The sequence below is a fragment of the Eutrema salsugineum genome, unplaced genomic scaffold (assembly GCF_000478725.1).
Source record: "Eutrema salsugineum unplaced genomic scaffold, Eutsalg1_0 scaffold_5, whole genome shotgun sequence".
NCBI lineage: Eukaryota > Viridiplantae > Streptophyta > Magnoliopsida > Brassicales > Brassicaceae > Eutrema > Eutrema salsugineum.
The window spans coordinates 10,218,656-10,243,914 of record NW_006256612.1 but is presented as its reverse complement, the minus strand read 5'-3'; the positions used below and the strand labels follow the sequence as shown (position 1 = coordinate 10,243,914).

Here is a 25,259-nt window from a genome sequence, read left to right as displayed (position 1 = left end):
TGAAATCGGATGGTAATTTACGGCTTTGAAAAGGTGAAAATGCTATCAATGGCTCTTAGCTTGTATTAGTAGACACAGACAAAATAGCTCAAAATCAAATCCAGAAATTTAGGAAGCGCGGAGAAATTTAAAAGCGCAAATATTTTTCGTCTGTAACAGACTCCACAAAACCTCCCAAGCTTCCCCTCTCTCTATATAACAACTCGTAACCGCTTTTTTTCTTGCTTCTTCCATCTTCTCTTCTTCTTCACAAATCACAACAATGGCGACTATCTCGTTCTCGTGCGCTTGTTTCAGAGCCATCTTTCTCGGTGCTCTCATCCTCTCCCTCACTCATCCTTCCGCCGGAGTTCCTTTGGAAGAATTGGAAAGAGCCATCACAGTCCTCCGCATCAGAGGCCGAGCTCTCTTCGCCAACGCCATCATCACCTCCGATCTGCTCTTCGATTTACTCTCCGTCGAGTCTCTCACACTCTTCGCTCCCACCGATTCCATGCTCTTTGATCTCGACATGACTCATTCTTTCTCCTTCTACGTTTCTACCCTCCGCCTCCACTCCGTACCTCTCCGCCTCCCGTTCTCCGATCTCCGATCCCTCCCCAACGCCTCCTCTCTCCCGACGATCCTTCCCTCTCACCACCTCCTCCTCACTAAGCCTTCTTCCTCCAACGACTCCATTTTTATCGACGGTGTCCACCTCCTCCTCCCTGGTTTGTTCTATGGCCAACATCTCGCCGTCCACGGTCTCGCCGATCTTCTTTCACTCAAGGCCCTTCCGTCTCCCGAACTTTTCGTTGCTTTGCCTCCCGTGGTGGATTCGCCGGCAGAGTCGCCGTGGATTGTAGGTTCAAGATTTTCACCGGCACCAGAGCCTTACTTCGCCTTTCTGGGTCGCACTCCAGCAGAGTCGCCGAGAGTTGAAGAAGTTTCGCCATCGCCGTGGAGAGAAGACATGATCGTTGGCGATGAAGGAGGTCCGTTAGATATGACGAGTAACCACTTTTGATGGACACGTGTCGTAATCGTTGAGATTTAGCGGTAGACGATTTCTTTCTTTTACAAAGAGACCCAAGAGTCCTACGATTTCTTGTAAAGAGACCCAAGAGTTCTACGATTTCTTGTATAGACCCAAAGAGTCCTTTTCTTATTTTTTGACATCAAAAACCTTTTCTTTTGGAGCGAAACTTGAAATGATATCTTTGATTGTAAAATCCATTCCTGCTTTTGTTTGAACCGAATTTCACTGACGCTACCATCAAACTTATGTGAAATACCATCGCTCACGATTGTTATGTCATTGAATCAATGTCAACGCAGGTAGCTTTCCATCGAGCCAGAAGCTTTCAAGTATAATGGCCACAATAGTTGATATAGAAATAAAATTATCGCACAAAGGCAAATCCTTCCTACAAACTATCATAACTCCAGAATAGATTTTAGCAGTTCCCACACCTTACACCCTTGTGAAAAGATGATCTCAGTTTTCACTTTTCATAACTCGCAAACTCACACACTAAGACTCGACAACTTCATGTTTACTGTCGCCCTCCACTGCTTCTGCTGTCTCAGTTGCCACTTCCTTGCTGTTTCCATCTCCTCCCTCTTCCAGTAAATCATCCATTATTATTTCATCCTCCCCACCATTCATATCCTCTACTTCTTCTTCTTCTTCCTCCTCTTCATCTCCTCCTCCAGGTATCTTCCTTTTCTTTGGCCCATGCTCCATCCTATGCGTCTCTAATTCCTTATCCATCGTTTCCTGCAAATTCATCGCCTCGTTGTTGTTCCCTTTCCTCGCCTTCCTTGCGTTTTGCCACCTCTCCAGCTCTTTCTCAACATTACCCAGATATTTCTCTTCTATCTCTTTCTGATACTCGCTCACTTCTTGTCTCCTTGCCGCCTTCCATTCTAAGAATGTCTGCGCCCACACCTCACCAATCACATATCAATATCCCATAGCATGCCTGTCAAACCATTAGTTCACAAAATTACACCTTACCTGCTCTTTCTGTTGCTCCACCTCAGTTGTATCATCTTCCAAAGGCTTCGCTAGTGCATAATATATCCGTGGCTCTGCTTTAGTCCTGAAACAGCCGTCCACATGCAATCAAATAAAATAAGTTTAAAACAGAAACCTATTTATCAGCTAGCAATTTCTACCTATGGCAAGCCATATACCACCAAAAACATTGCCTTTCCCATCAACATTTGTATGCACTTGAATGGGAACTTATCTTTGTCTCTATAAAATTGTGAATATGCACACTTTTTGGACCGAAATTAAAAATAACCTGCAAATCAAATACATTGCAAACTCATCATTAAGACTCATCTTACAGAGGAAGTAAAGGTACACTATGGGAATAAAAAAAAACAGCATCTCAACACTACCTTATAAAATTGCTAAGTTTTTTCTGGTGCTCACTCCACTGAAGGAATAGCAGTTCCAACTTCTTTTGTTCTGCCTTGGCAGCAACACGCGCTCGAAGAGTCTGTTATGCCAGTTAAATTGTGTATATCAGATCACCACTACACAAGACTGCCCTTTGGAATACTATGTAAAATAGAATAAAGCAGCTTACAAGATCTCTTTTCCTCTTTTCAGTCAGATTTTCACGCTCTTGCAGCCTCAGTCGTTCACTATCTTCACGAGCCTTTTGCTCAGCCTATACGAGTGGGAAGGATACGGCGTACAAACAGTGTTAATGCATTGCAGTACTAATAATGAAGTTTAGAAATAAACGCACTCGTAGCTGGAAATATTATGATACGTACACCTATCTGAGCAATATTATTATTATCTCCAAATTAAAGTGCAAGAGGACTCAATTCCAAAAATATAAATCATATCTTCAGAGATTTATGCTCCTATACAAACGTTAGTCAAGTAAAAAAATAAAACTGCACGAAGATGCTGTCTTAAATAGAAGATGAAGATGATCAAATCCAAGTCAATAAATTGATGTTTCCCTCAATAAACAGCAACAGCAAGTGTAGGCTTACCCTTTGTAGAGCAGCAGACCGTCGGGCGTATGCATCTGTTCCAGAAAGCTGCTTATCTTCCTTTCTGAACCTCTGCAGAAGGGAAAAGACAAGTGAGAATACAAAAGCTAATTCATGAGAGATTAGAGAAACATGAGCAGAGCTATGTCAATGTAATTCTTAACAAATACCTCCAACGTCCCTAGAAGATTCCCCAGCATTCTTTTGTTCCTATTAACCAGACTAGGATCCTCATTCTTAGGTAATTCCCTTGGTGTAGGCTCAGGCAATGCAAAAGATTCATAACCCTGTTAAGAGCATAGCGACGAAGACTATTCAGTAAAAGGTCGCAATTAAATCCCCTACTATAAAAGGAGTGAAGGGTCGCTCGAGTATGTGTGATTGATTACCTTCTTGGTCCCTCTTTGTTCGGCATCCCTATGGGACCAATTTCCACGATGCTGACCATATAGCTTCTTGTCACTTTGATCAGAGGTCTCAGTTGAAACCTGAGTTTCGTTGCCACCATCAACTGGCATTTCTTCATCTCTACTAACATCTTCACCTTCGACCTACGTTTATCGAGTAAAGATCTATAAGAAAACCACTTCTTACGATCTATTAACGAGAATGCATTACTTCTCGAACAAGAGTCTTCAGATACCTTGACAACGGCGGAAGACAATCTCCGTTTAGCAGGAGGCTCATCTTCAACGTCATTCCTATTCGCCTTCAAATACACAAAATCCGATAATCTTATTAACGCAATTTCTTTACATGTCAAAGGAGAGAAAAGAGAGGAAAGGCCAAGGAAAAAAATTACAGGTCGAAGAAAGCCTCTACGGGCTAAGTTGCGAGGAGCAGCGCCTGAGAGGCCTCCTCGGCGGAGTCCACGAGGGTCACGAAGCCTCTCCGTAATCTGATTACGATGTAGAAATAAATAAAAATCCATCGCCGCCAAACAGAGATTAATAAACTGAGAATGAGACTGAGGTGGAGATGAAAGTACCTCTCGCTGCTGACGGTGAAGCTCATCGATCTCATGCCTTAGCTCATCCGCGGTTTTCTCCATGGCGGTGTTGTCTCCCATCGTCGCCGCTGCTAAGTAATTCGCTCGAAACCCTTCAACAGAGTCGTTGGAAGAGATGAAAATCTTTTTATGGGCTTTAAAACGCTTTCTTCAGTCGGTAGTTTCGGCCTTACATACGGTAAGAGTCCACTTTCATTAACTTCAGAAGAAGAAAAAAACAATTTTAAGAAAAAAAAAACCACATTAATTAGTTATACTAATCAGAATTTTTGTTAAACAAGGATGTTATAAGACATGAGAAAAAGAAGTGAATTATATGGATAAATTTTGTTGACACTAAGGTGGAAGAATTGCTCGCTTGATTGTAAGAGAACTGTTTATGTTTCCATTGTACTTTGTTTCAATTTTATAATTTTGTTGGATCTTTGATTTGTATGCTTGGTTACTCTCATGTTACAGATATTCAAATGGATCATGTACATATCATTATTATGCATATTTCAATATATCTTGTGTAAGCAAAACAAAAACAAAAAGCAAAGAAAGAGTTTTAATTACTGCAACAAATATTTCACAAGAAAAAATAAAAACAGAGAGGAGAGTTTTATCTAGTCTGGAAGTTGAGAGTCTTGATGCAAAAGGCGAAGATGAAGGCAAAGAAGACAGGGAAGGCAACGAGGACGGCTGCAACAGGTCCCATGAAGTCTGATTCAAAACCGTATTGGTCTTTAATGTATTGTTTCACAGTGAGGCCAGGAGGACCACCAGGGAGAGCGATGGGAGTGTCCACGTCACCGTATTGAGAGGTGATCAAGCCGTATATGGTCCAAGCCACAGGGCAGATCCAATAGTACCAGACCCACCACTTGGGAATTTTAGGTCTAGGGATGAAAAACCCTGAGAAGAGGTTAAAGATACCATAGAAGGCTGATGCAAAGATAGAAGCAACTTGCTGGTTAGGCGTGAGGGAGACGGTCATCATGCCATAGTAAGTCCAGTAGAGGAAAGAGACGTAATTGATGAAGAGAAACCACAAGAACTTGGAAGCTTTCCACTCGAATCCGACCATAGCGTAGACGATAAGCGAGTAGTATGTGGTCTGAACCAAGACATAAGGTAGCTCACAAGTCACCTGAGAGATAGCATAAGGTATAGCTGAGTACATACCAGCTGCTTTTTCCCTGTAGAAAACCGTTCTTTCCACTGCAACCATTGGTTGTACAGTCGAGCAGTTGTTTACTCCCACGAATACAACAGCTGCATAGATTGCTCCGATCACCATCGTCAAGTCCTGCACGTTTGATCTTTTGCCTCCGATTTGCCAGAAGACAGAACCGATCATAAGAGCTGTTGCCAGTGTGAAGATGAACCGGACAACGTTGTAGTCAGGAGATCTCCAATACGTCCACCACTGCTTCCACAGACATGATTTGTATTGTCCCCATGTGTTCTGAGAAAACTGTGTCGCAAAGTAGAGATCAGATGCTCCTTCTGGAGGCACACTTAGTTCTTGTACCAGCGCCTTATTTCGCCTGTGTCAACAACATTCATATGTTAGTTAGATTCATTGGATGCATCAAATCATTATTAACATATATATATATATATATATATATAAAAGAATTGTGTTCACTCACTGGCATAGAGAAGAGGACTTGTATAGCTCAGCAAAGTCAACTCCAAGCTTCAACTCAGCCGCTAGGGAGCTGGCTTCGAGCATCCAAGTAGCCGGGTTATACTTTTCAGGAATCTTTGGCACTCCAGGAATGGCTTCAAAGTACTCAACAATCTTGTGAGAGTTTCGGCCTAATGGACCTGAGTATATCACTTGTCCTCCTCTCTTCATTAGTAGTAATTCATCAAACGCCTCGAAAATATCAATGCTAGGTTGATGTATGGTGCAAACCACAGTTCTACCTGTGTCCACTGTGTTTCTCACCGCCCTCATTACAATAGCAGCTGCTCTAGCATCCAACCCTGAAGTAGGCTCGTCCATGAAGATGATTGAAGGGTTAGCCACAAGTTCGACAGCTATTGTTAATCTCTTTCTCTGTTCCGTGGAAAGCCCCGTGACTCCAGGTAAACCCACGATTGCGTCTCTCAGATTAACCAACTCCACCAATTCCATCACTTGATCCACAAACATCATTTTCTCTTCTTTGCTTACTTCCTTAGGAAGGCGAAGGAAAGCAGAGAAAATGAGGGATTCTCTTACGGTAACTTGTGGAGAGTGAATGTCTGTTTGCTCACAGTAACCAGAGATTCTTGCGAATGTCTCTTGTTTCTTTGGGAATCCAGATACTCTTATGTCTCCTTCTATATATCCACCGGTTTTTCTTCCGGCCAAAACGTCCATCAAAGTTGTCTTACCCGCGCCGCTCACTCCCATCAATGCTGTCAACACTCCTGGCCTAAACGAGCTTGTCACTCCTTTTAGAAGTTGCAGCCTGGTTTCTTGAACTCCTTGGTCCCTCATTTCCTGTACCATCAAAGTTTTTATGAGTTTATATCAAATACTAATTAATAAAAGTTCAACTACTCCTCTGTTTCTGCTACAATATAAAAATGATGCAACTGTGATTGTGATAGTAAAAGCTTCCTTTCTTGTTGAATATATAGTATCACACTACTTAGAAGAAAATGAAAATAAGAAGAAAGTTGAACTAGTTTTCAAAGGATTACCGCTGGCATGTCAACAAAGTATTTAACGTCGTCAAAGGACATAGCTAGAGGAGTAAATGGAAGAACCATTCCTTTCTTGTTGCTCATACTCTCCATCGGAATCTCTCCTGATGAGATAACGAGTATAGAAATTCTTAATATATATTTAGAGTTTTATATGAATTCTTCATATGTGTAAACAGAGGATTACTTACTATTTTGTTTTGCCTCTTCTTCTCCATCTTCTTTTGGAATTAAAGCTTGTGGCTTGCCAAGGGCTGTTGTTATGTTATGATGCATAAAAGACATGTCAATATCCTTTTGAGCTGGTAACAGCGAAAAGGGATCCAAATACAAAAGAAACTTACGGTCTAGATAAGTAAGTGCGAGTGTAAAAAGACCGTTGAAGACGACAGTAAAACCAAGCAAGCCTCCAATTCCAATCCAATACCAGTTCTTATCATCAAATACATCCCACATGTTAAGCACCGCTGTTCCCAACCTCGTCGTCCTGTCAGAAGACTGAAATTACACAACAAAATGAGAACCTTGCAACTTTCCTTTGTTCAGCATTAACAGAAACAGTAATTAAGAAGATATTACCATTTTGTTCATCCATCTAGGAGCAAACATTTCATTGACGCTGATGGCATTGAAAGCGTATGAAAGAGGGGATGCCCAAAAAGCCCATCTCCACCAAACAGGGATCTCACGTCGGGGAAGAAGGAAACCACCAGTCAAGAACACGACTAGTAGAGCGAGCATACCACCTGTATTGGCTATGGTCATCGTTCTACAAATGGATGCAATGAACCTGAATATTCCCGCAGCCATTTGTTGGATCAGAAAAATGATCAAGAACTGTTTGAAGAACCGGCCTGCATCTGGTGCAAATCCAATGGAGTAATATGTCACCACCATCCATGCCGTAGTCTCGAAGATGGAGATTGGAATCCCTAGCAAGAAAGTAGGAAGTGTGTATGTCCAAGGTGGATGAAACAAAAGATCCCTTTGCTTGTAGAACACGGGAAGCCTCTGGATCGTCATGGCCATCTCAGCAAGACCGTTAAACATGTTGACAATCATTGCGAACAGCAGTGCACCCATGTACATGTTGGCGTCATTCTCGTTCCTCGTGTTCATTTCTGTCCTGAGGAAACAAGTAGACGTGATTGCAGCGATGATGATGATTTGGACTGTCTTGAAAACGTAGAAGAAGGAGTTTCGCTTCATGAGCATCCACTCTTTGTCCCAACAGCTTTTGAGAAGCTCTGTTTTCTTCATTGAGTACTTGTCAAACACTAGAGCTGCTTTGTGGCCTTTAGATTTTTCGAACGGTACCGATAGCTCGTTGGAAAGCTGGTTTCCAACATGGAATGTCTTAAATTTGCTGGCGAATTCCGGCACTGGAATGTATCTATAAGGTCTGTTTTGATCCACCCAATATTGCTCTTGATCTTTCTTAGAGGTAACCTGTTGCACACGCAAATGTAAATTGGTATAAATGTCATTTTCTTGGATCCAAATATGAATACCAAGAAAGCTAGATAGATCTATATTTTTACCTCTTGCAAGAAATCAGCTGTTCCTTTTCTTTCAGGGCACTTGAAGCCAAAGCTCTCAAAGAACTCTAGAATGTGGTCTCTTGGTCCCTGGTACACAATCTGTCCTTCCGACAGTAAGATTATATCATCGAATAGATCAAAAGTCTCAGGAGCAGGCTGAAGAAGAGAGATGAGAACAGTGGCTTCTGTGAGGTGAACGATCTGTTGCAGGCATTTCACGATTTGGAAAGTCGTGGAGCTGTCAAGCCCAGTGGATATCTCATCCATGAACAGAGTCTTAGTTGGCCCGACGATCATCTCGCCGGTTGTCACACGCTTCTTCTGACCTCCTGAAATACCTCTCATCATGTCATCTCCAACTATTGTGTCCTTGCAAATGTCAAGCCCTAGAATCTGTTTCATTAAAACTTTTTCCATTAATACTGACCGGTCAACTATACTATAAGAGCTAAGTTGAATAATCATAAGAACCATAACATTTATCCAAGATTAAAAAAAGGTTTAAGTTTAAAAGGGCTGACTTTGAGAGTGTAATCAGTGATGAGACTACTCTTGACGCCTTGAGCAGCAGAGGCTTTCATGAACAGATCAACATCAGCTTCAGGGAAAATCCCAGCGTCCTTTTCTCTCCTTGCCAGCTCATTTAGAAGATCTACCATTTACAAATTAGATTTGTTTCATTCGAGAATAAAAATAACAATATATCAAAAATTAAGAATGAATATATGTTAGTTGAAAAAGATTTATACCGTAACGGGTACCAACGCCCTGACACCGAGCAGAGAAATCAAGAGTCTCCTTAACGGTCATGATACCGACATGAAGATCGTTTTGGCTAATGTAAGCAGAGGTTTTGATTGGAACAAACTCGTTGAGACGGTAACCATTGTAAGTCACATCACCAGAGATGTCAAGAGATTTGTCTAGTTTACCGGCAAGAGCCAACAAAAGCGTTGTCTTCCCCGAAGAAGGAGGACCCAACAAAAGTGTCATTCTTGAAGGCTTGACGATTCCAGAAACATCTTTAAGAATAGTAAGCTGCGCTTTCTTGGCAAGCTGAATTCCGATCATGCCAAGAACAGATTCTCCCATGTTCCTCACCGAGTTAATAAGCGACGGAAGAGATCTGTCTCCGGTGTAACAGTCTGCTTTCACGGTCAAATGGTCGTACCTGACTTCCACTGTCGGAAGTTGGATCCCGACTCTGTCGATCCTGTTCCTGAGTTTGGTCAAGATCCTTTCGTTGTCTTGCTCTGCGACCTTGAAGACTGCGTCGATGAACTTTTGGCGTTCTTCGCCGTCGAGCTTGGTGACGTCGACTTCCTTGTTGAGGATTTGGTTGCCGTAGAGGTCGTCTTCTCCAACGGCGGGCATGAGACTGGTGCGGAGACGGCTGTAGGTTGGGAGTTTCTCGATGGCAGCCCATTTGAGAGCTTCTTCGTCTTCGTTGACGGATTTGGTTCGTCTAGAGCTTGGTGAGAATATGTCCTCAAGGTTTCTGCTTGCTCTGCTCACACTTCGGCTTATGCTTCTCCGCATACTCCCTCCTCTGCTCATAGCGTGAGCTGGATCGTAATCCATCTTGAGACCCGATGAATGAATCTATTGTCTTGCTTCTACTAAGTTGATGTTTCTTCTTTCTTTCTTTCTTTCTTTCTTTCAGACTATATAGTATGAGGGACCATATTCAGATGATATGAAATTTTGGTTAGAGAAACAGAGCAAAATAAGTAAAGACTTTGCCGAGTCAAAGGTCAAAAATAAGTTGATGGGAATGGGAAAGGATGTATTTTTCCGTGTTTTTGCGACATTGAGAGAGGAAAAGAGAGGGAGAGTAGGTGAAAATGACGAAGAGACGAGGATAAATAGGAACAACGACTTCTGCAAGCTCCTTCGGGTCCTCTCTGTTACTTTTTTTTCTTCTCTCTTTCTCACTAAAAGTCAAAACCAAACGGAAAGAAATTATGCACATGATTGAGTCCTAAAGTTTGTGATTATTTTATCAATCCGTGTAATAATGGAACCTCTTTTTTTAAAAAAGAATAAACATGTGGGAAATAAAAGGCTGCTTAATCAATCAATCACGCACCACTTAAATATATAGTAATACGTTTCTAAGAGTATGATGCCACATGATGTAGCTAGTCAGGCCAGGTTGTTTCTTTTTGGCTTTTATGTGTTTGTTTTTCCTCACCATCTCTCGTGAACAATAGAGAAAGGTGGCTTCTTTGTTTAATACTACTAGATTCATGGATTATTGATACGTATGACAGTGGTAATGACAAGGATGAGAGTCGTTATTTATTGACTACTAATTACAATTTTGGAGAACAAATAAAGAGAAGCTGGACTTCATATGTACAATTTTTAATTAGCCTACTATACTAAACAATTAGGTTAATACCATGTCTAACCCTTATGAAGATAGAGTTCAAACATTTTGACTCCATTTTTATCAATGACAGCACATGGCCTCGGTCAAAACGCTCCCCTTTGCCATCATTTTCAACAATGTTAAGGGATTATTTGCGTTTTAAATGTTTAAAGGCACGTGTATTATGTGTTTATGTTTCAATTTTTAATACTCCCTCCATTTTACAAAGAGTATCGTTTTAGAATTCCAATGTAATTTTTAATATAAAATATCATTTTTAACCTCAATAAATTCAGAAAATTAATTATAAATATAATTCCAAGAGTCATTTTCTGCAAATTAATAAGGGTATAAGAGACTTTTTATCTTATTTCTTAATTTGTGTGAAGAATGTCAGAACGACACTCTTTATGAAACAGAGGGAGTATAGTAGAATCATGTATGGGAGAAATTAAAGCCCTTGATTGTCGAAAAATAAGGAAGAGCCTGAATTGAGGAGTAAATAATTAAACAAAATAAGATACTAGTTGATTAATAATAGATGTCAGTTATCATGAATTATTAATATAAACTCCACTACCAGCTCATGACGCGGAAGATTCCCCGAGGCGGCTTCCAACTGCTTTGATTAAATTTTTATCCGAAATTTTTGCTGTTTACGTGGATAAAAATATTAGTGATTTTAACATAGATTAATACATCACCTAATGTGTATGGTCAATGTTTAGCAATTTTGTAAAATGTTCTTATCGGATCGGGCCAGAAACGAGGATGCCCATATAGAAGATTAGTACTCATTTCGGGCCCATATTGGGCCCATCTCATCGCATCTCCCTGTTGGCTGTTAGTCAAACCAATTAAAGCACACTGTGACCTCCACTGTGAACACTCTCCAAGGCATCAGCAGAGAGCAAAATAGCACATCGACATCTTCTTCTTCCTTCGATAATGGATGCTCCCGAAGATTCCTCTAACTATTTCACCGATTTTACCTTAGCCCAGGTCCTTTGCTTTTCTGTCGTTTGTTTTCTTAGATTAGAGATTCATGCGATGTAACCTTATTGCTCTTCTTCTACGAAGATTGTAGACATGGAGAATCTCTATAAGGAGCTCGGTGATCAATCTCTCCACAAGGACTTTTGTCAAACTGTTGCCTCCACTTTTAGGTATTTTTGGACTTATCCTGTGAATGTGTTTGGTAGACAAAAGATTATAGAGATGCGAGTCCGTGGTGCTGCATACATTTTCTGAATTTTTCTGAATAGGAGGATTTGTGAGGTTAGATTTTTGTTTGTGTGTTTGTATATCAGTTTTTATTTTCATGCTGGATATCTAAATTCTTTATGTTTGTTCCACTATTTTCTTTCGGGGAATCAAAGCTCCTCTGTGAATCGGAATGGAAAGTCATCAACAATAACCTGGAAACAAGTGCGTCTCTTTTTCTTCATTCAATTGGTAAACTCAAGTAGGCCAAAAGAAGTAATATCCTCTTTTAATTGACGTTTTTTAGGTACAGAGTTGGTTTCAAGGGAAGCAGAAACAGCAAAATCAAGCCAAATTCAAGAAGACTGTGCCATCTCCCCCTTTGCAGATTTTTGACTTATCAAATCTCAGTGATGCCGGAAATGCCGGAAATGTTGTCGGAAACGCTACATGTGGTCAAAGACCAAAAGGCTGGTTTCCTTTTCTTGTGTGCCCTATTAGTTTCGTTTATTGCCTATCCTCTCTTAGTTTCTAAACATTTTGATACACAGGTAAGGCCTCTGATGTATCTGATCTCGCTTTTGAGGCTAAATCAGCAAGGGATTACGCGTGGTAAGCACGCTTTTCTTGCATTGAATATCATATGATCATGTTTCGATTAACTCTTGGATTTGCAAACAGAACAAGTTATAACATACTCTTACCATGATACTATGTAATAAAAACCCTATGCTTAAGCAATTAATGCAAGAACATACTCTAATGCTTAACATGATACTATGTAATAAAAACCCTAATGCTTAAACCATTGAATATCATATTATCATGTGTTAAGCGCAACTCTTAACACATGACTTTGTTAACTGGCCAAAGTAAAAACCATGTAATGTATATTCCCTGTTGATAGTCATGTTAACTGGCCAAGGTAAAAAACATGTAATATATATTCCCTGTTGATTCTTAAAAACTTAACAAGCAATGCACCAACCTAAGTCTATGTTCAGTCTGAACTTCAAAACATGTAATATAACCTTGTGCTTTATATCTGTGCTTAGTTGCTGGAATTCTGGTCTTTCAGGTATGACGTGTCTTCGTTCCTAACTTATAGAGTTCTTCGCACGGGTGAACTGGTAAGGTTCTTCGCTTTTGTTCAATGGCTGATTTGTCTGCATCTGAGAGTGTCTGCAACAGGAAGTGCGTGTACGATTTTCTGGGTTCGACAACGGACACGATGAGTGGGTAAACGTCAGAACGTCAGTGCGTGAGCGGTCTATTCCTGTAGTACCATCAGAGTGTGGGAGAGTGAATGTTGGAGACCTGCTGCTATGTTTTCAGGTAAGGGTTTACTTTGATCTAATTATAACCTTGAGCGAAACTTCAAATTTAAGAATGGATACTTGGGGTGATTAATGAGCAGGAAAGGGAGGATCAAGCACTATACTGTGATGCTCATGTTGTGAATATCAAGAGAGAGATTCATGACAACACGAGGTGTAACTGCGTGTTTCTTGTTCGCTATGATTATGACAATACAGAGGTAAATCTAAAAAAGCTTGTTCTCTGCCTTTATGGGAAGTATTCACGAAGCTGTGTCTTACTATATGAACAGGAACCGCTGGGATTAGACAGAATTTGCCGTCGCCCTGATGAGTGAATCTGTTTGGTTCTTAAGTAATCTTTAGAACCAGACCGACTGATAATATAGAACTGATCCAAGGGTAATGCCATTGTATGTTAGTTTTTTCTGTCAATCATGCGGAATAAAGTGTAAAAAGGGTTTAGGATTGAAAAGGGAACGATGATACTATGTAATAAAAACCCTAATGCTTAAGCAATTAATGCCCTTTATGACATGAAATCACAGGCCCTCTTATATTAGTATGTTTATAGCCTCATTTTTATTTCATCGGACACCTTCCTAGGAGAGAAAGGGTTGGTTTTATCCTAAACTTGAGAAAATCAAATACATCTGGGGTTTATTTTGTGGTTTACGTACATACAAATACTTTGAATTGGACTCCTTGGTCAAAATTTACTTTTAGTTTCTTCCCGTGAGCAATACCAAATTGCTTACCGTTAACTCATTCTTTCTTGTATCGAAGATCTTGTATGGTAATAATCTTGTATGATAATAAGTAGCTACGTTATGTGGGCTTTTGGGGTATTAAGATGAAGATGTTAAAAAATAGTTTGAAGATGTTAAGATGAAGATCAAGTATTGTAACAAATGCCGTAAGCTTAATAACAACGACCCGCTCTCTGTTTTCAATTCCACATCAAAGATACAAACAAGTATCACACATTCGCTTAACTATCCTTAAATGATATTCCTATGGACGAATCTATGTTTCAACTTTATAGGCAAGAAAATTGCTCATGAAGGACGCAAAACCAGTCCCCGTTCAGTTTCTCCAAGACAATCAAAATGTGGTACTCACTCCTTCCACATATTTGTTTATTTGGCTAAGAACCATAATATCTGACTCAGGAACAACAAAGCTAAGGAGACAAGGGAACTACCGGTTAAGCCATGTCCTAAACCGGGAAGCCAGTCCCCGAGGAGGAGGTGGAGGTGGAATAAGAACATCGAGAATGGTAACTCTCTCTTTTGGAGTCAATGGAACACCTCTGATAAGATCCAGCGCCATGATGTGTACATTCGTCCTTTGCCTGTGCTTCGTGTAAGCCAACACAGCAGCAGCACCTCCAACAACTAGAACCTATCACACAAAAACACCACAGTCCATTTAAACTAAACGTCTTCTTGGAGGTTTCAGTTTTTAATTGACCGCTTAAAACTGACCGGAGTTAGCCACAATGCCGCCGTCTGCAGATCAAATTTTGGGGCATAAAGCACCGTCTCCCCAAACTCATCCTCGAGCTTATTGTAGATCTCTTTGTCAGTTTTTCCAGCTCCTATCTCATCGCGGATAAGCTGCAAAACTCAGGTTTTGTCAGAGGAGTAGACAGCAAAACTATCTTCAAACCATCATTTGGAAAATTTCGAGTAAAACACTCACCTGTCTAAGGAGGATAGCGATATCTGCCTGCGAGTCTTCAATGGACTGACTCCCACACTCAGTGCAACGAACATTGTGGCTGATGTTTCTGGCTCTAGCGTCCAGCATCTGAGCCTTCTTCAAGTCCTCGTCTTTTTTCTCCATTGCGCTGATAAAAATTTCATGATACCGATTAATAGTGAGTTTTCACATACGCATTTCATCAAACACTTTGTGGACAACAGGCCATAAACCAAATTTTTTTTTTTTCAACAGGCCATAAACTAATATAAGAGCCAATCAGAATGGAATTTAAATTAAATCATGAAGGGAGAACCTGGGTGGAGAGGAAGCGAGAGAGATTCAAGAAATTGCTTAGTACGATCAGATATAACCTCAAGCTCGAAAATTAAACCTTTCGCTTGTGAAAAAAACCGGATGCGGACGTGAGACCGAGAAGGCGCGTGAAGGAGCGTGCCACGGGTGTTGGAAGACGAGATTCGCGCGTGTAGTATGGCTCAAGGGAAAATAAAGAACATGGGCCCTTCAAATATACAATAGAACATGGGCCAAGAAGGAACCAAAACATAAAACTGAGCCAAGTTTCGACCCGAAAAAAAAAACTGAGCCAAGAAGGAACATTTGTAGAACAACAATGACACTGTAGATAACAGTTTCTATAGTAGAAGAAAGTGAGATTGGAACAAATGCACCAAAATGATAACTCATTCTCTAAGCTAAATTGATGTTGGTGATGGGTCTGTCTTCTTCGCCAACACTGGTCTCTTGTACGTGGGGTATGGTGGAGCCATTGGTGAATGGAGGCTAGAGATGCTTGATCTCCCTCTCTCTCTCTCTCTCGCGTGTACCCTAATATGAGCACAATCGTCTCAGCTCTTTCTTCTGGAGCCCCATGGTGCCAATGATTTGCTGTCTTTCTGATTAATATTGTGATGCAGGCCTCAATTCTGTCCACACGAAGATATGTAAGTGGGCGTGGCATGTTATGTGAAGACCAGTAAAGCATCGGATGTTAGATGCAGTGAAAGATGTTTATTCATTCAGACCTATCCTAACTTCATCTTTGCTTTTCTGCTAGGAACGGTGCAAACTCAACAACAGTAACAGGAAACAACAGACTATAAATTTCAAACTAAAAGCAAAAACAATCATTTTTTTCATGGGATAGAAGCAGGAAAATCAAACCAAAAGAGAGAGTCGCCTATTTATTCCCCAAACTCGTATTTCATCCAAGTTTAATGTCAAACAGGAGATACATATAAGCTTTGCCACCATTGCCTACGGAGACAAAGCTCAGACTTTAAAGGGGCAAGCTGCTAAAGTCAAAATGCATTTATTTTATATATACACGAGGGAGCAACGTGATAGGAATCTCAGACATATCCTTCAACCAAGATCGGTTTCTTCTCCTCTTCTTCATCTTCTTCACTCTGATCCTTCTTCTCAGTGCTACTCTCCATACCTTCAACATCTAAGTCCTTCAAACCATCACCGCAGCTCTTCCCCTCTCCTCCTTCGCCTGCCACCACCAACGCATCTCCGCTCTGTTCCGAACCAGCCAACTTCTCATTCCCCTTTCCGACTAGACACGGCCCAGCATCCCCTTCATTTCCCCCGCCCACGATGACCGTGTCAGAAGCTCCCGGTCTCGGAATCGTCTCGGTTCCCTTCGATGCTGGTCGCGGATCCGCTACACAACCGCCTTCCTCCTCGTCTTCGAAAAGCGAGGCCGCGCGCGATTTCACGGCGTCGGCGGCTTTACGAAATGCTTCCTGTATAGAATCCGGCGGCAGAGCACAATCCTCGAGCCCGGCGTCTGCCAATGCCGGCGGGAGGATTTTGTCGAGCAAGCCAACCCTTTCTTTCGCAGCCTCCATTTCGTGTAGAGATTCGGAGCTCTCTTCTGTGATTTGTGAGCCCTAATTTGGATAATTTTAATCTTTCCGAGGGGAAGGGAAAGGCGGTGATAAGGGCAAATCTGTCACTATACATAAAGGTTGGATCAAATTAACAAACTAGCCGAGGGTTCGACACTTAATGATGTCATATGGAGGGACATTTGGTTGCCAATTGTACGATTAATTAATTGCGAACCACGAAGAGAGAGAGAACTAAAGATCTTACCATCTTCCCGGGAAACGCTCGCCGGAGATACGTACCAAATCAACAAGCTTCACCGGCAGAGATTCCGTTACCGCCGATTTCATTGATTCCTCGACCGTCTTTAAGTTTCCAGACATCGATTCTCTCCCCTTCTCCTTCCTTTTTTTCAGGCATCGATCGAGAATCAGCTAATCTTTCGTCGATCCCGAGTTATTTCGAAAATCGGGTCCTAATCCGGCTTGGCACTCACATACGAAATGGGACTTTAGGTTCTAAGAGAGTTCATTGAAGGACGGATTGAGCGTCCGAGAGAATAGAGTGGGAAAAGGGTTTGATTCAACTATGAGCACCCTGAAGCAGGCGGTGACAGTTCGGGACCTGGTAGAGGAAGCCAAGAAGCGGATTGTAATCCTGGTGATATGCGTCGTCGGACTATCCTACCTCCTCTCGTGTAAGTTTGATGTCCTCATTTTATCATGCTCAAGGGTAATTTCAGTTTATTCTGTATTATAAGAACTTGATGAGCTTTCCTATATTTAGGAGGCATTCTTCACTTAGCTACTGATGTGTTCCACTCTATGTTGTTTCCCTCAGCAATCTCTTATGAATATTCACATTTGCTTAAACGCCTGCAGTGACAAGTTCATCGGTTTGGGTCAATCTCCCTGCTGCTGCGTGCTTGATCATCCTCCTCCGTTATTTCTCATTCGATATTGAAATGAAAAGAAAGGCTGCAGCTTACAACAACAAACCTTCGTCACTGAATGCTCCATCTCTAAAGAAACTTCCAGAGCTCCCTAAAGCAGCTCCACGGTCTGACTGGAGAAGCAAAGTGAACTCCCAGGTCGTTGAAGACGCGATAGATCACTTCACCCGTCACCTCATTTCTGAATGGGTACTGGATCTCTGGTACTCTCGCATAACAGCGGATAAGCAAGGTCCTGAAGAACTGGTGTTTGTTATTAACGATGTTCTTGGGGAAATTTCACGGCGGTTTAGGAATGTAAATCTCATTGATCTATTGACAAGGTCTGTTTTTCTTAATGTTTTCTGCTCAGGTTGAGTTTCTCTAACGATCGCCTATCCAAAAAAAAATAACTAAAATGTCGGATTGATTCAGGGATCTAATTGATATTATATGTCGCCGTGTGGAGCTTTTCCGTGAGTGTCAAGCAAAGATTGAGAGACAACAAAGGAGAAGCCTCAGTTTTGATGACCGAGACTCAGAACTAAGACGAGTGATGGCCACTGAAGATAAATTGCACCCTGCATTATTCTCTCCTGAATCCGAGCATAAGGTTTTCTGCAGTCTAAGTTGCGACAAGCTGTTATGTAGAGTTTATGTTGTATGCTTTACCACTTTATCGCTATCAGGTGGTGATATTATGGTCTCTATTTTGCAGGTTCTGCAGCATATAGTGAACAGTCTCATTTTACTAACATTCAGGCCCGAGGATCTGCACTGTGCTTTTTTCCATTATACCGTGAGAGAGCTTCTTGCTTGCTGTGTGATGCGACCAGTCCTGAATTTAGCCAATCCTCGGTAAGCTATGGCCTCTTTAGATCACATTTGGTTCCTCGTATTTTTACCTCAATGGTCCTCAAAATCTCTACCAGGTTCATAAACGAAAGGATTGAAGCTGCTGTGATATCAAGGATAAAGACTAATGACCGATCTAGTGCTGCCAAAGAGACTTCTCAGTCGGAAGATCTCTCGAAAGTTTCTCCTGATCATTTTTCTAGAGATCTGGACCCCTCTGTCACAGGTGTTGAGCTGGTGCAGTTGAAAAATGAACAGCAGAAAAGGAAGAATGCTACAGATAAACAGCATGCAACAGATTTCTCTAAAGATCCATTGCTTTCAGTGGACACTCGATCTTCCCGATCATGGAACTCCGTCCCCTCAACTTCCAAAATAGTGGATGATAGTAAAGATCTTCAAGGACATCGAGGAAGAGAGGGATGGGGTGACGTATTAGACATGATGTCACAAAGGAAAAGTGAGACCCTTGCTCCCGAGAATCTTGAAAGTTTGTGGGCAAAGGGAAGAAACTATAAAAAAAAGGAAGGTGAGAAAATTGTTGAGCGGGTGCCCCCGAGATGGTCTAGCAAGGAATGGTGCAACAATGATGATGGGGCAAGGCCTAACATCTTCAACGAAAATACTACGAATGCAAAAGGATCCAGTCAGCAAAAGGTAGTAAATAGAGACAGTCACTTATCAAGTTATTCCTCTGCTGAAGAGGACGACGAACAAACAAAGAGTAGTCATTCTTATACATCTGAGGATGAGGAAACGGTAACAGGTCTAAACAGTCCTGGGACTCGAGTCTGGGATGGTCGAACGAACAGAAATCCTGGTGTTTCACGGATACACCATCCACTTGAAAATTCTGGCCGCCGTTTCAAACAGACCAGTAAAGGGCATGAACGTTATCAGTCTAGCAGGAAGAGATCCAGACATTCTGGACGCATTTTAGGCGATGACGATAGCAATGATTCTGAAAATGATTCTTTGGGTAGATCAAACAGTGGGATATCTGCAACGTCGTCTGCATCATACATTTCAGTGGCGGAAAGTGACCTTCCCAACGCCCCTAAAAGTTCTTTGTTGATTGATTCCTTTGCCAAGTTGAGATGTGAGGTACATTGAAATATCTGTTATGCACTCAGATATTCCATAAAGCTGCAGACAATGATGTTCCGTATGATGGATAAATTTAGGTTCTTCTTGCAGGTTCTGGGTGCCAATATTGTGAAGAGCAGTTCTAAGATGTTTTCTGTATATTCAATTGCTGTCACAGATGAAAGTAATCATAGCTGGTCTATCAAAAGAAGGTAGTAGAATATGACTGTTACGGATCTGATGATGATGCTTTGTTTTTTCTTATAATTTTTATTTATGTGAACTTCAGATTTCGACATTTTGAGGAACTTCACCGGCGGCTTAAAGTATTTCCTGAGTACAATCTTCATTTACCGCCGAAGCACTTCCTATCAACAGGCGTGGACATACCTGTTATCCAAGAGCGATGTGTACTACTTGATGACTATCTCAAGGTCAAACGTCATGTCTCTTGTTTTCTAGTCTCTCTTGATGCTTTGTACATGTTACTTTGTATAAGGATTTGTGTTGTTTTTCTACTGGATTAGGTGTTTTGATGAGTAGGTTAACTGTGAATTAGGTTTGTGTTTTCGTGTTTTGGTAATTACTTTTGAATCTCTAAAAAGCTATTAAGCTAATGCTGGATGTTCTTATGCATGAAACTTCACCATGGATTTTCTCCGAAGCTACTGCTCTGTATTTAGTCTGAAATAGAGTCTGGCCTACTTTGATGTGCTGAAGTTATGTACTTATGTACTTCGATCTGTCACGTAACTAGTGCTGATAGTTATTATGCTTGAAGCTTTGTACTCAGTTGCTTTTCACATGCCTTTTATTCTCCACAGTTAACTTTGAATGAAAAGCTTTGCATTGAAAGTGATTCCCCAGTTTTCCTTAATTTTCGAAATTTCCTTTCTCTACTTTGCTCAGAAGCTATTGCAACAACCAAGAATTTCAGGATCAATTGAAGTTTGGGACTTCCTCAGTGTGGATTCCCAAGTAGGTATTCTTCCGCTGACTCAAACCACTTGTGCTAACAAATTTTGAATGGTGTAAAATGTTGCTTCTGTGCAGACTTATGCGTTCTCAAGTTCTTTCTCAATCATTGAGACACTGACGGGTGAGTAATTCACAACACAATGGGATTTAATTAGCTTGCTATTATTTATTGTCACTATGAAATTGTTTCAGTTAAACCTGTCCGTAAGACATCTACGGTTTCTACAATTATGGCCGATATGACTGAGGCGACGCCAGGTCCTCTTCCTTCGAGAGAAAATCCGAGTTCAGAGAATGGGAGATCGGGTCAACATATGAGAGATAATGCTAAGGTGGATGATCTGAAGTCAAAAGTGAAAGCTCCTGAAAATGATCATATGAAGGCGCCTGATTCAGATGTGAGAAATAGCAAAGAGAATGGCGGGCTAAAAGTGGGTACTCGACATGCTGAGGCTGTGGCCTCCGCAGGACTGCCTACAGAGGTATGTTTTAGATCCACACCTAGCATAAGCCGATCGATTTTCTGATGATTCTGTCTTTTGCATTGTGGGGAGCCATGAGGCCTATGCTTGTTATAACCCTTGTTTTTTTCAGTGGGTTCCTCCAAAGCTTACATTACCCCTGCTAGACTTGGTAGATGTTGTCTTTCAGCTTCAGGAGGGTGGGTGGATCAGGTACATAATTTTATAACCAGGGGGCATACTAGATTTGTTTTTTGGTTCTCAGTGAAGAAAGTGGAGTAATTTTGATCATCTATTTTTGCACATTACAAGGAGGAAAGCTTTTTGGGTTGCCAAACAGATACTTCAACTTGGGATGGGGGATGCATTGGACGATTGGGTACTTGAGAAAATCCGTCTTCTGCGGCAGGGAACTGTAGTCGCTTCTGGAATTCAACGGATAGAACAGGTGAGACCCTCCACGTGAACTTCTTTTTGCAAAATGAGGTAGTGGTGAAAGTCACTGTGAGTAATGGAAAAAGAATGCCTAACGTAACATATCCCTGTGATGTCTCTGGTCTGATAATATAATTTTCAATCCATGATGAGATTTTAAAGAGATATTTGGTATGACCTCTCAGATACTATGGCCGGATGGGATATTCATGACAAAGCATCCAAAAAGACAGCAACAATCCAGCAGTTCTGACGAGGAGCAGCAACAAGAAGCAGAGAGACGAGCCAAGTTTGTTCATGAGCTGATGATCGGTAATGAGCGTCCTGTCATCTGATACTTCTTTTGCATCAGTGATATGTGAGCTTTGTTGAATTAACATAAATGTTTGAATTAACCCTCAGAAAAAGCCCCAGCGACCATAGTGAGTCTTGTGGGACAGAAGGAGTATGAACAAAGTGCGGAAGATCTCTACTTCTTCCTTCAGGTAAAACATTCCGCTATTTGCCTTGATTTTTCAATCTCAGGAAGTGGGTTTTGATTTTTTAAATGTTGTTTTTTCAGTCATCGGTGTGTCTTAAGCAATTGGCATTTGACCTGCTGGAGCTGCTGCTACTCTCGGCATTTCCGGAAATGGAACAGGCTTTCAAACAGTTACACGCCGAAAAACACCTCTTCGGTCAATTCACACCAACAAATTAATACTTTAGATTTTGGTTGTAACTCCTCTGCATATTACATGGAGTTTTCTAGATTTCTTTAAACAGTAACAGAGCACGGTTGCATTTCACTGAATCAATGATATACGAAAAGCAGAAAAAGAATGCATAGTAGTACTTTTTTTTGGTGCCTAGTGCTTTCAAAGCCAATTGTCCCAACTCCCAAAACTCTCCTTAAAAAAAAAAAAGCTAAGAAGCAGGAAAACAGAAAGCTGGCCATTTTAATGGGCTTTATGGGCCTAGTTCTGTTAGTGTTAGCCAGAGTCAACTGGATGAACAGTGGTGGTGGCAATGATGATAAGTAGGGGACCATATTTAACACTGGTTATCAATGTGATGACGATTTCTTACCTATAAAAGTAGACACTCATCAAAGTCTGACTCTGACGTATCATATCAGCTTCTTTCTTCAACTACTACATGCCACTGAATGAATGTTAGGTTTCGTTTTGAGCTCCCCAAGTGAAATAAATATGGTTTTTGCCTCGGACAAGGAACTGCAGGAGAGAGACAAAAGCCAAGATGATGAAACCTACAACAAAATCAATTCAGAGAGTTGGTCGTTTCTTAAGGAAGAGCATTGGGAGCATCAAGTCCACTATCTGCTTTGGCAAATACCACAACTTACCTAACAACACTCCTCTCTTGAGCCCCTTCTCATGCAGTCTTCGCCGACGCTGTCCAGAAGATTCTCAAACCGAAGAAACCTACAGCGTTATCTCTTGTGAGAGCACGGCCGTTGCAGAAACTAGAGAGGAGAGTCCCAACAAGAACCAACTTAAAAAGAAACAGAAGAAGAAGAAAGTTTCAGAGCCATTCGAGGAGGCAAAGAGAAGAGGTGACTTGTTGGCTCAAAAGATGAAAGATCTCAACATGGTGGATCTGAGAGACGTGGACCATGCATTGGATGTACGGGAAGCGCTTCGATGCTATTCAAGCATCAGAAGCCCTGTCTACCTCGACATTGTTGACAATTTCTTCACAGACATGTACTACGAGTTCTCTGATCCACGCACCTCTTCCAGTATTAACAACGGTTCCAGAAGAAAAGCAGGCTCCTTCAGGCTCTAAGACGACCCTCTCCATCAGCTTTGCTTTCAGGGCACGGCGAAGGTATCTTCGTTTAGAGTATGCACTTCTTAGGAAGAGTTTGTTATCCATTACGCAGCACATATATATTTTACTATTACCTCTTTGGTCAATTTACCTGTCACCCTCAGTTACTACCTCATCTTTAGTCTACGCACGTTATCAATGCAGCATATTTTACTCTTCAAGTTATGACAAATAGCACTTTCTAAAACTGGATCCCGAGAAAGAGAAATATGAGAGTCAACCTACTGAATTCTGAATCCGGAGATGTTGAAATATTAGGGTAGAAACCATTTATCATTTTTTTCATGAAAAAGTGGCGAAAGCAAACATATGTAAGGAGACGCAAAGTTACTCTCCTACAATTATGATTAAAGTTACATAAACACACGATTTAACTGTTTTAATTGATAAATTTGAACTGTCAAACAGGCTTCATGGATAAAACAGATCATTTCTTGCCGCTTTTCTTAAGTCCAGAGCCTCCAAAGGATCCCTTCTGCGATGCCTTGGCTCTTAGTTCTTTAAGTGCCTGTTTAACCATTTTCATTCACAAATAAAATGGGTCAGGCTTTCAATAACAAACGATCACTGTATGTCTTTCTCATGCGAGACAAAGAGATCACTGTGTGTAAACAAAGTGAAATAAGCATCCTAACTCTGGGCAAATGTTCACTTTTCATCAAAGTATCTGTAAAACTAAGCGTCCAAATCCATGTCTTCTGTTTTAATAGATAGAATCCGTAATGAATTTCTAAACAGTTAATAAAATGTCACATCTTGTTGTAGAGTCACCAAACTGACAAAGTAGCACTGCATAATATTAAGAAAATCCATCTCTCTAAAGTAGTAGCCCTCTCTATCTTTGCTTGAAAAGAGGAGCCAAACCATAGAGTAGATGCAGTTTGCGAAACACAAAAATTTATATGAACAAGAGATAAAACTAGCCAGAGCAACGAAGTGGGAACTCACCTTTTCCTCCTCTTTCTTCTTCTGAATGTTAGCCATGTCGTGCTGCATTAATGCCCGATAAACAATTCCAGAAATTAGGGAGTGTAAAAAGAATGTCAAAAATTATTGAAACGAATAGTAGGCAAGAAAATCATCTGAAAGAGTCGAGAGAGTATGCTTTTAAATCAATGCGTACTTGTGTATACATTATTAGAGCGGAGCAAGAGAAATGAGTCTGAGTTTTTAATTTTAAGAATTCAACTTAATTACACTATCAAAAACAGATCCAGAAAGCAAAACCAGGTCTCAAGCTACCAATAAAAAACGATCTAAGATGCTCACTTTCTCTCAGCTAGAGGCAAAATCTACAGAGAATCGCACTTATATAAAAAAACAAAGATCTAGAATCGAGTTTCAGTAGAGTCACCTCGTCGTATTCCTTCTTATCAGCTTTTGGCTGCTTCAAAGGTTTCGCCTTTCCTCCTGTTTTAACGAAAACGATTAGCTGATCGCAAAACGATGTCTTTTATACCTTAAAAAAAAAAAAGAACCAAAATCAAGAAAACTAAAATTTCTTTACCTTGCTTGGAAGACATGACTGGTTTGTAGAGCTAGGGTTCGTCGCTGATCTGAGAATTTTGGGAAAAAGGAGCTGAGAGTTTCAGACGAATGCGGAATGACCTGTATTCGATAGAATCCCTGGTTGCTGTTCTATATATTGAGTTCGTAATAACGACGCAACCCATGAAATGGGCTTGGAGAGAGTATGACCCGAGGTTTTGTGAATCTATTGGGTCTCAATAAAAAATTGTCTTTGGGCCCAAATCCGAAGTCAGAACTGATATGGAGGTTATTGATTGGGCTGGCCCAGTAGTTGTAGTCGGCCGACATCAGAATTCATAACAGGAGGAGGAATCTATAAGAAAAAGGCAAAGCAAACTAGAAAAAGGAAATTTTGTATCGTGTCTTTAGCTATAAAAACCTAACAGAGTAGAAGAATAAGAGATAGAACCAGACGAATAAGAGCTCTAATTCTTTGGTCTGTGTGTTCCTCCTAATCG

At 41.0% G+C, this 25,259-nt stretch overlaps 9 protein-coding genes across 11 annotated transcripts; 4 read left to right on the top strand and 5 right to left on the bottom strand.

The window, feature by feature from the left end:
- The first annotated feature begins 56 nt into the window (after positions 1-56).
- Positions 57-1,176, top strand: LOC18993354 (fasciclin-like arabinogalactan protein 19). The gene has a single exon (XM_006416874.2). It carries the CDS (start codon positions 263-265, stop codon positions 1,004-1,006), a length of 744 nt encoding a protein of 247 aa, XP_006416937.1. The 5' UTR covers positions 57-262; the 3' UTR covers positions 1,007-1,176.
- Positions 1,177-1,290: 114 nt separating this feature from the next.
- On the bottom strand, positions 1,291-4,149 carry LOC18993353 (pinin). Its single transcript, XM_006416873.2, has 10 exons — positions 3,992-4,149; positions 3,806-3,901; positions 3,647-3,712; positions 3,393-3,554; positions 3,174-3,290; positions 3,004-3,075; positions 2,583-2,666; positions 2,392-2,492; positions 2,000-2,084; positions 1,291-1,918 (listed from the first exon to the last, which is right to left on the bottom strand). The coding sequence occupies exons 1-10, from the start codon at positions 4,070-4,072 to the stop codon at positions 1,514-1,516; spliced, it is 1,269 nt and encodes a 422-aa protein (XP_006416936.1). The 5' UTR covers positions 4,073-4,149; the 3' UTR covers positions 1,291-1,513.
- Positions 4,150-4,423: 274 nt separating this feature from the next.
- Positions 4,424-10,068, bottom strand: LOC18993352 (ABC transporter G family member 35). Its single transcript, XM_006416872.2, has 9 exons — positions 8,988-10,068; positions 8,760-8,890; positions 8,239-8,631; positions 7,277-8,146; positions 7,042-7,195; positions 6,889-6,951; positions 6,695-6,801; positions 5,650-6,491; positions 4,424-5,544 (listed from the first exon to the last, which is right to left on the bottom strand). Exons 1-9 carry the CDS (start codon positions 9,817-9,819, stop codon positions 4,617-4,619), a joined length of 4,320 nt encoding a protein of 1,439 aa, XP_006416935.1. The 5' UTR covers positions 9,820-10,068; the 3' UTR covers positions 4,424-4,616.
- A 1,422-nt stretch (positions 10,069-11,490) lies between these two features.
- Positions 11,491-13,673, top strand: LOC18993351 (protein SAWADEE HOMEODOMAIN HOMOLOG 1). Of its 2 annotated transcripts, none has more exons than XM_006416871.2 (9): positions 11,491-11,614; positions 11,693-11,778; positions 11,992-12,040; positions 12,123-12,285; positions 12,367-12,427; positions 12,894-12,945; positions 13,007-13,150; positions 13,233-13,352; positions 13,425-13,673. In XM_006416871.2, the coding sequence occupies exons 1-9, from the start codon at positions 11,561-11,563 to the stop codon at positions 13,467-13,469; spliced, it is 774 nt and encodes a 257-aa protein (XP_006416934.1). In that variant the 5' UTR covers positions 11,491-11,560; the 3' UTR covers positions 13,470-13,673. The 2 variants fall into 2 exon arrangements, with proteins under 2 accessions (XP_006416934.1, XP_024007703.1); XM_024151935.1 differs by having other exon boundaries at positions 11,587-11,614; positions 11,700-11,778.
- A 377-nt stretch (positions 13,674-14,050) lies between these two features.
- Positions 14,051-15,327, bottom strand: LOC18993350 (cytochrome c-type biogenesis CcmH-like mitochondrial protein). The gene is made up of 4 exons (XM_006416870.2): positions 15,152-15,327; positions 14,836-14,983; positions 14,619-14,750; positions 14,051-14,535 (listed from the first exon to the last, which is right to left on the bottom strand). The coding sequence occupies exons 2-4, from the start codon at positions 14,977-14,979 to the stop codon at positions 14,332-14,334; spliced, it is 480 nt and encodes a 159-aa protein (XP_006416933.1). The 5' UTR covers positions 14,980-14,983; positions 15,152-15,327; the 3' UTR covers positions 14,051-14,331.
- Positions 15,328-16,014: 687 nt separating this feature from the next.
- LOC18993349 lies at positions 16,015-16,881 on the bottom strand. Its single transcript, XM_006416869.2, has one exon. It carries the CDS (start codon positions 16,710-16,712, stop codon positions 16,209-16,211), a length of 504 nt encoding a protein of 167 aa, XP_006416932.1. The 5' UTR covers positions 16,713-16,881; the 3' UTR covers positions 16,015-16,208.
- A 17-nt stretch (positions 16,882-16,898) lies between these two features.
- On the top strand, positions 16,899-22,260 carry LOC18993348. 2 transcript variants are annotated; one of them, XM_006416868.2, is made up of 15 exons: positions 16,900-17,389; positions 17,574-17,967; positions 18,059-18,236; positions 18,342-18,481; positions 18,556-19,582; positions 19,676-19,776; positions 19,854-19,998; positions 20,474-20,542; positions 20,618-20,663; positions 20,735-21,024; positions 21,137-21,216; positions 21,316-21,451; positions 21,624-21,750; positions 21,841-21,923; positions 22,001-22,260. In XM_006416868.2, the coding sequence occupies exons 1-15, from the start codon at positions 17,281-17,283 to the stop codon at positions 22,136-22,138; spliced, it is 3,063 nt and encodes a 1,020-aa protein (XP_006416931.1). In that variant the 5' UTR covers positions 16,900-17,280; the 3' UTR covers positions 22,139-22,260. The 2 variants fall into 2 exon arrangements, with proteins under 2 accessions (XP_024007702.1, XP_006416931.1); XM_024151934.1 differs by lacking the exons at positions 21,137-21,216; positions 21,316-21,451; positions 21,624-21,750; positions 21,841-21,923; positions 22,001-22,260 and having other exon boundaries at positions 16,899-17,389; positions 20,474-20,546; positions 20,735-20,965.
- A 296-nt stretch (positions 22,261-22,556) lies between these two features.
- LOC18993347 lies at positions 22,557-23,432 on the top strand. The gene has a single exon (XM_006416867.2). It carries the CDS (start codon positions 22,678-22,680, stop codon positions 23,224-23,226), a length of 549 nt encoding a protein of 182 aa, XP_006416930.1. The 5' UTR covers positions 22,557-22,677; the 3' UTR covers positions 23,227-23,432.
- A 71-nt stretch (positions 23,433-23,503) lies between these two features.
- LOC18993346 (translation machinery-associated protein 7) lies at positions 23,504-24,899 on the bottom strand. Its single transcript, XM_024152719.1, has 4 exons — positions 24,779-24,899; positions 24,626-24,681; positions 24,220-24,261; positions 23,504-23,779 (listed from the first exon to the last, which is right to left on the bottom strand). Exons 1-4 carry the CDS (start codon positions 24,792-24,794, stop codon positions 23,699-23,701), a joined length of 195 nt encoding a protein of 64 aa, XP_024008487.1. The 5' UTR covers positions 24,795-24,899; the 3' UTR covers positions 23,504-23,698.
- Between the last annotated feature and the right edge of the window lie 360 nt (positions 24,900-25,259).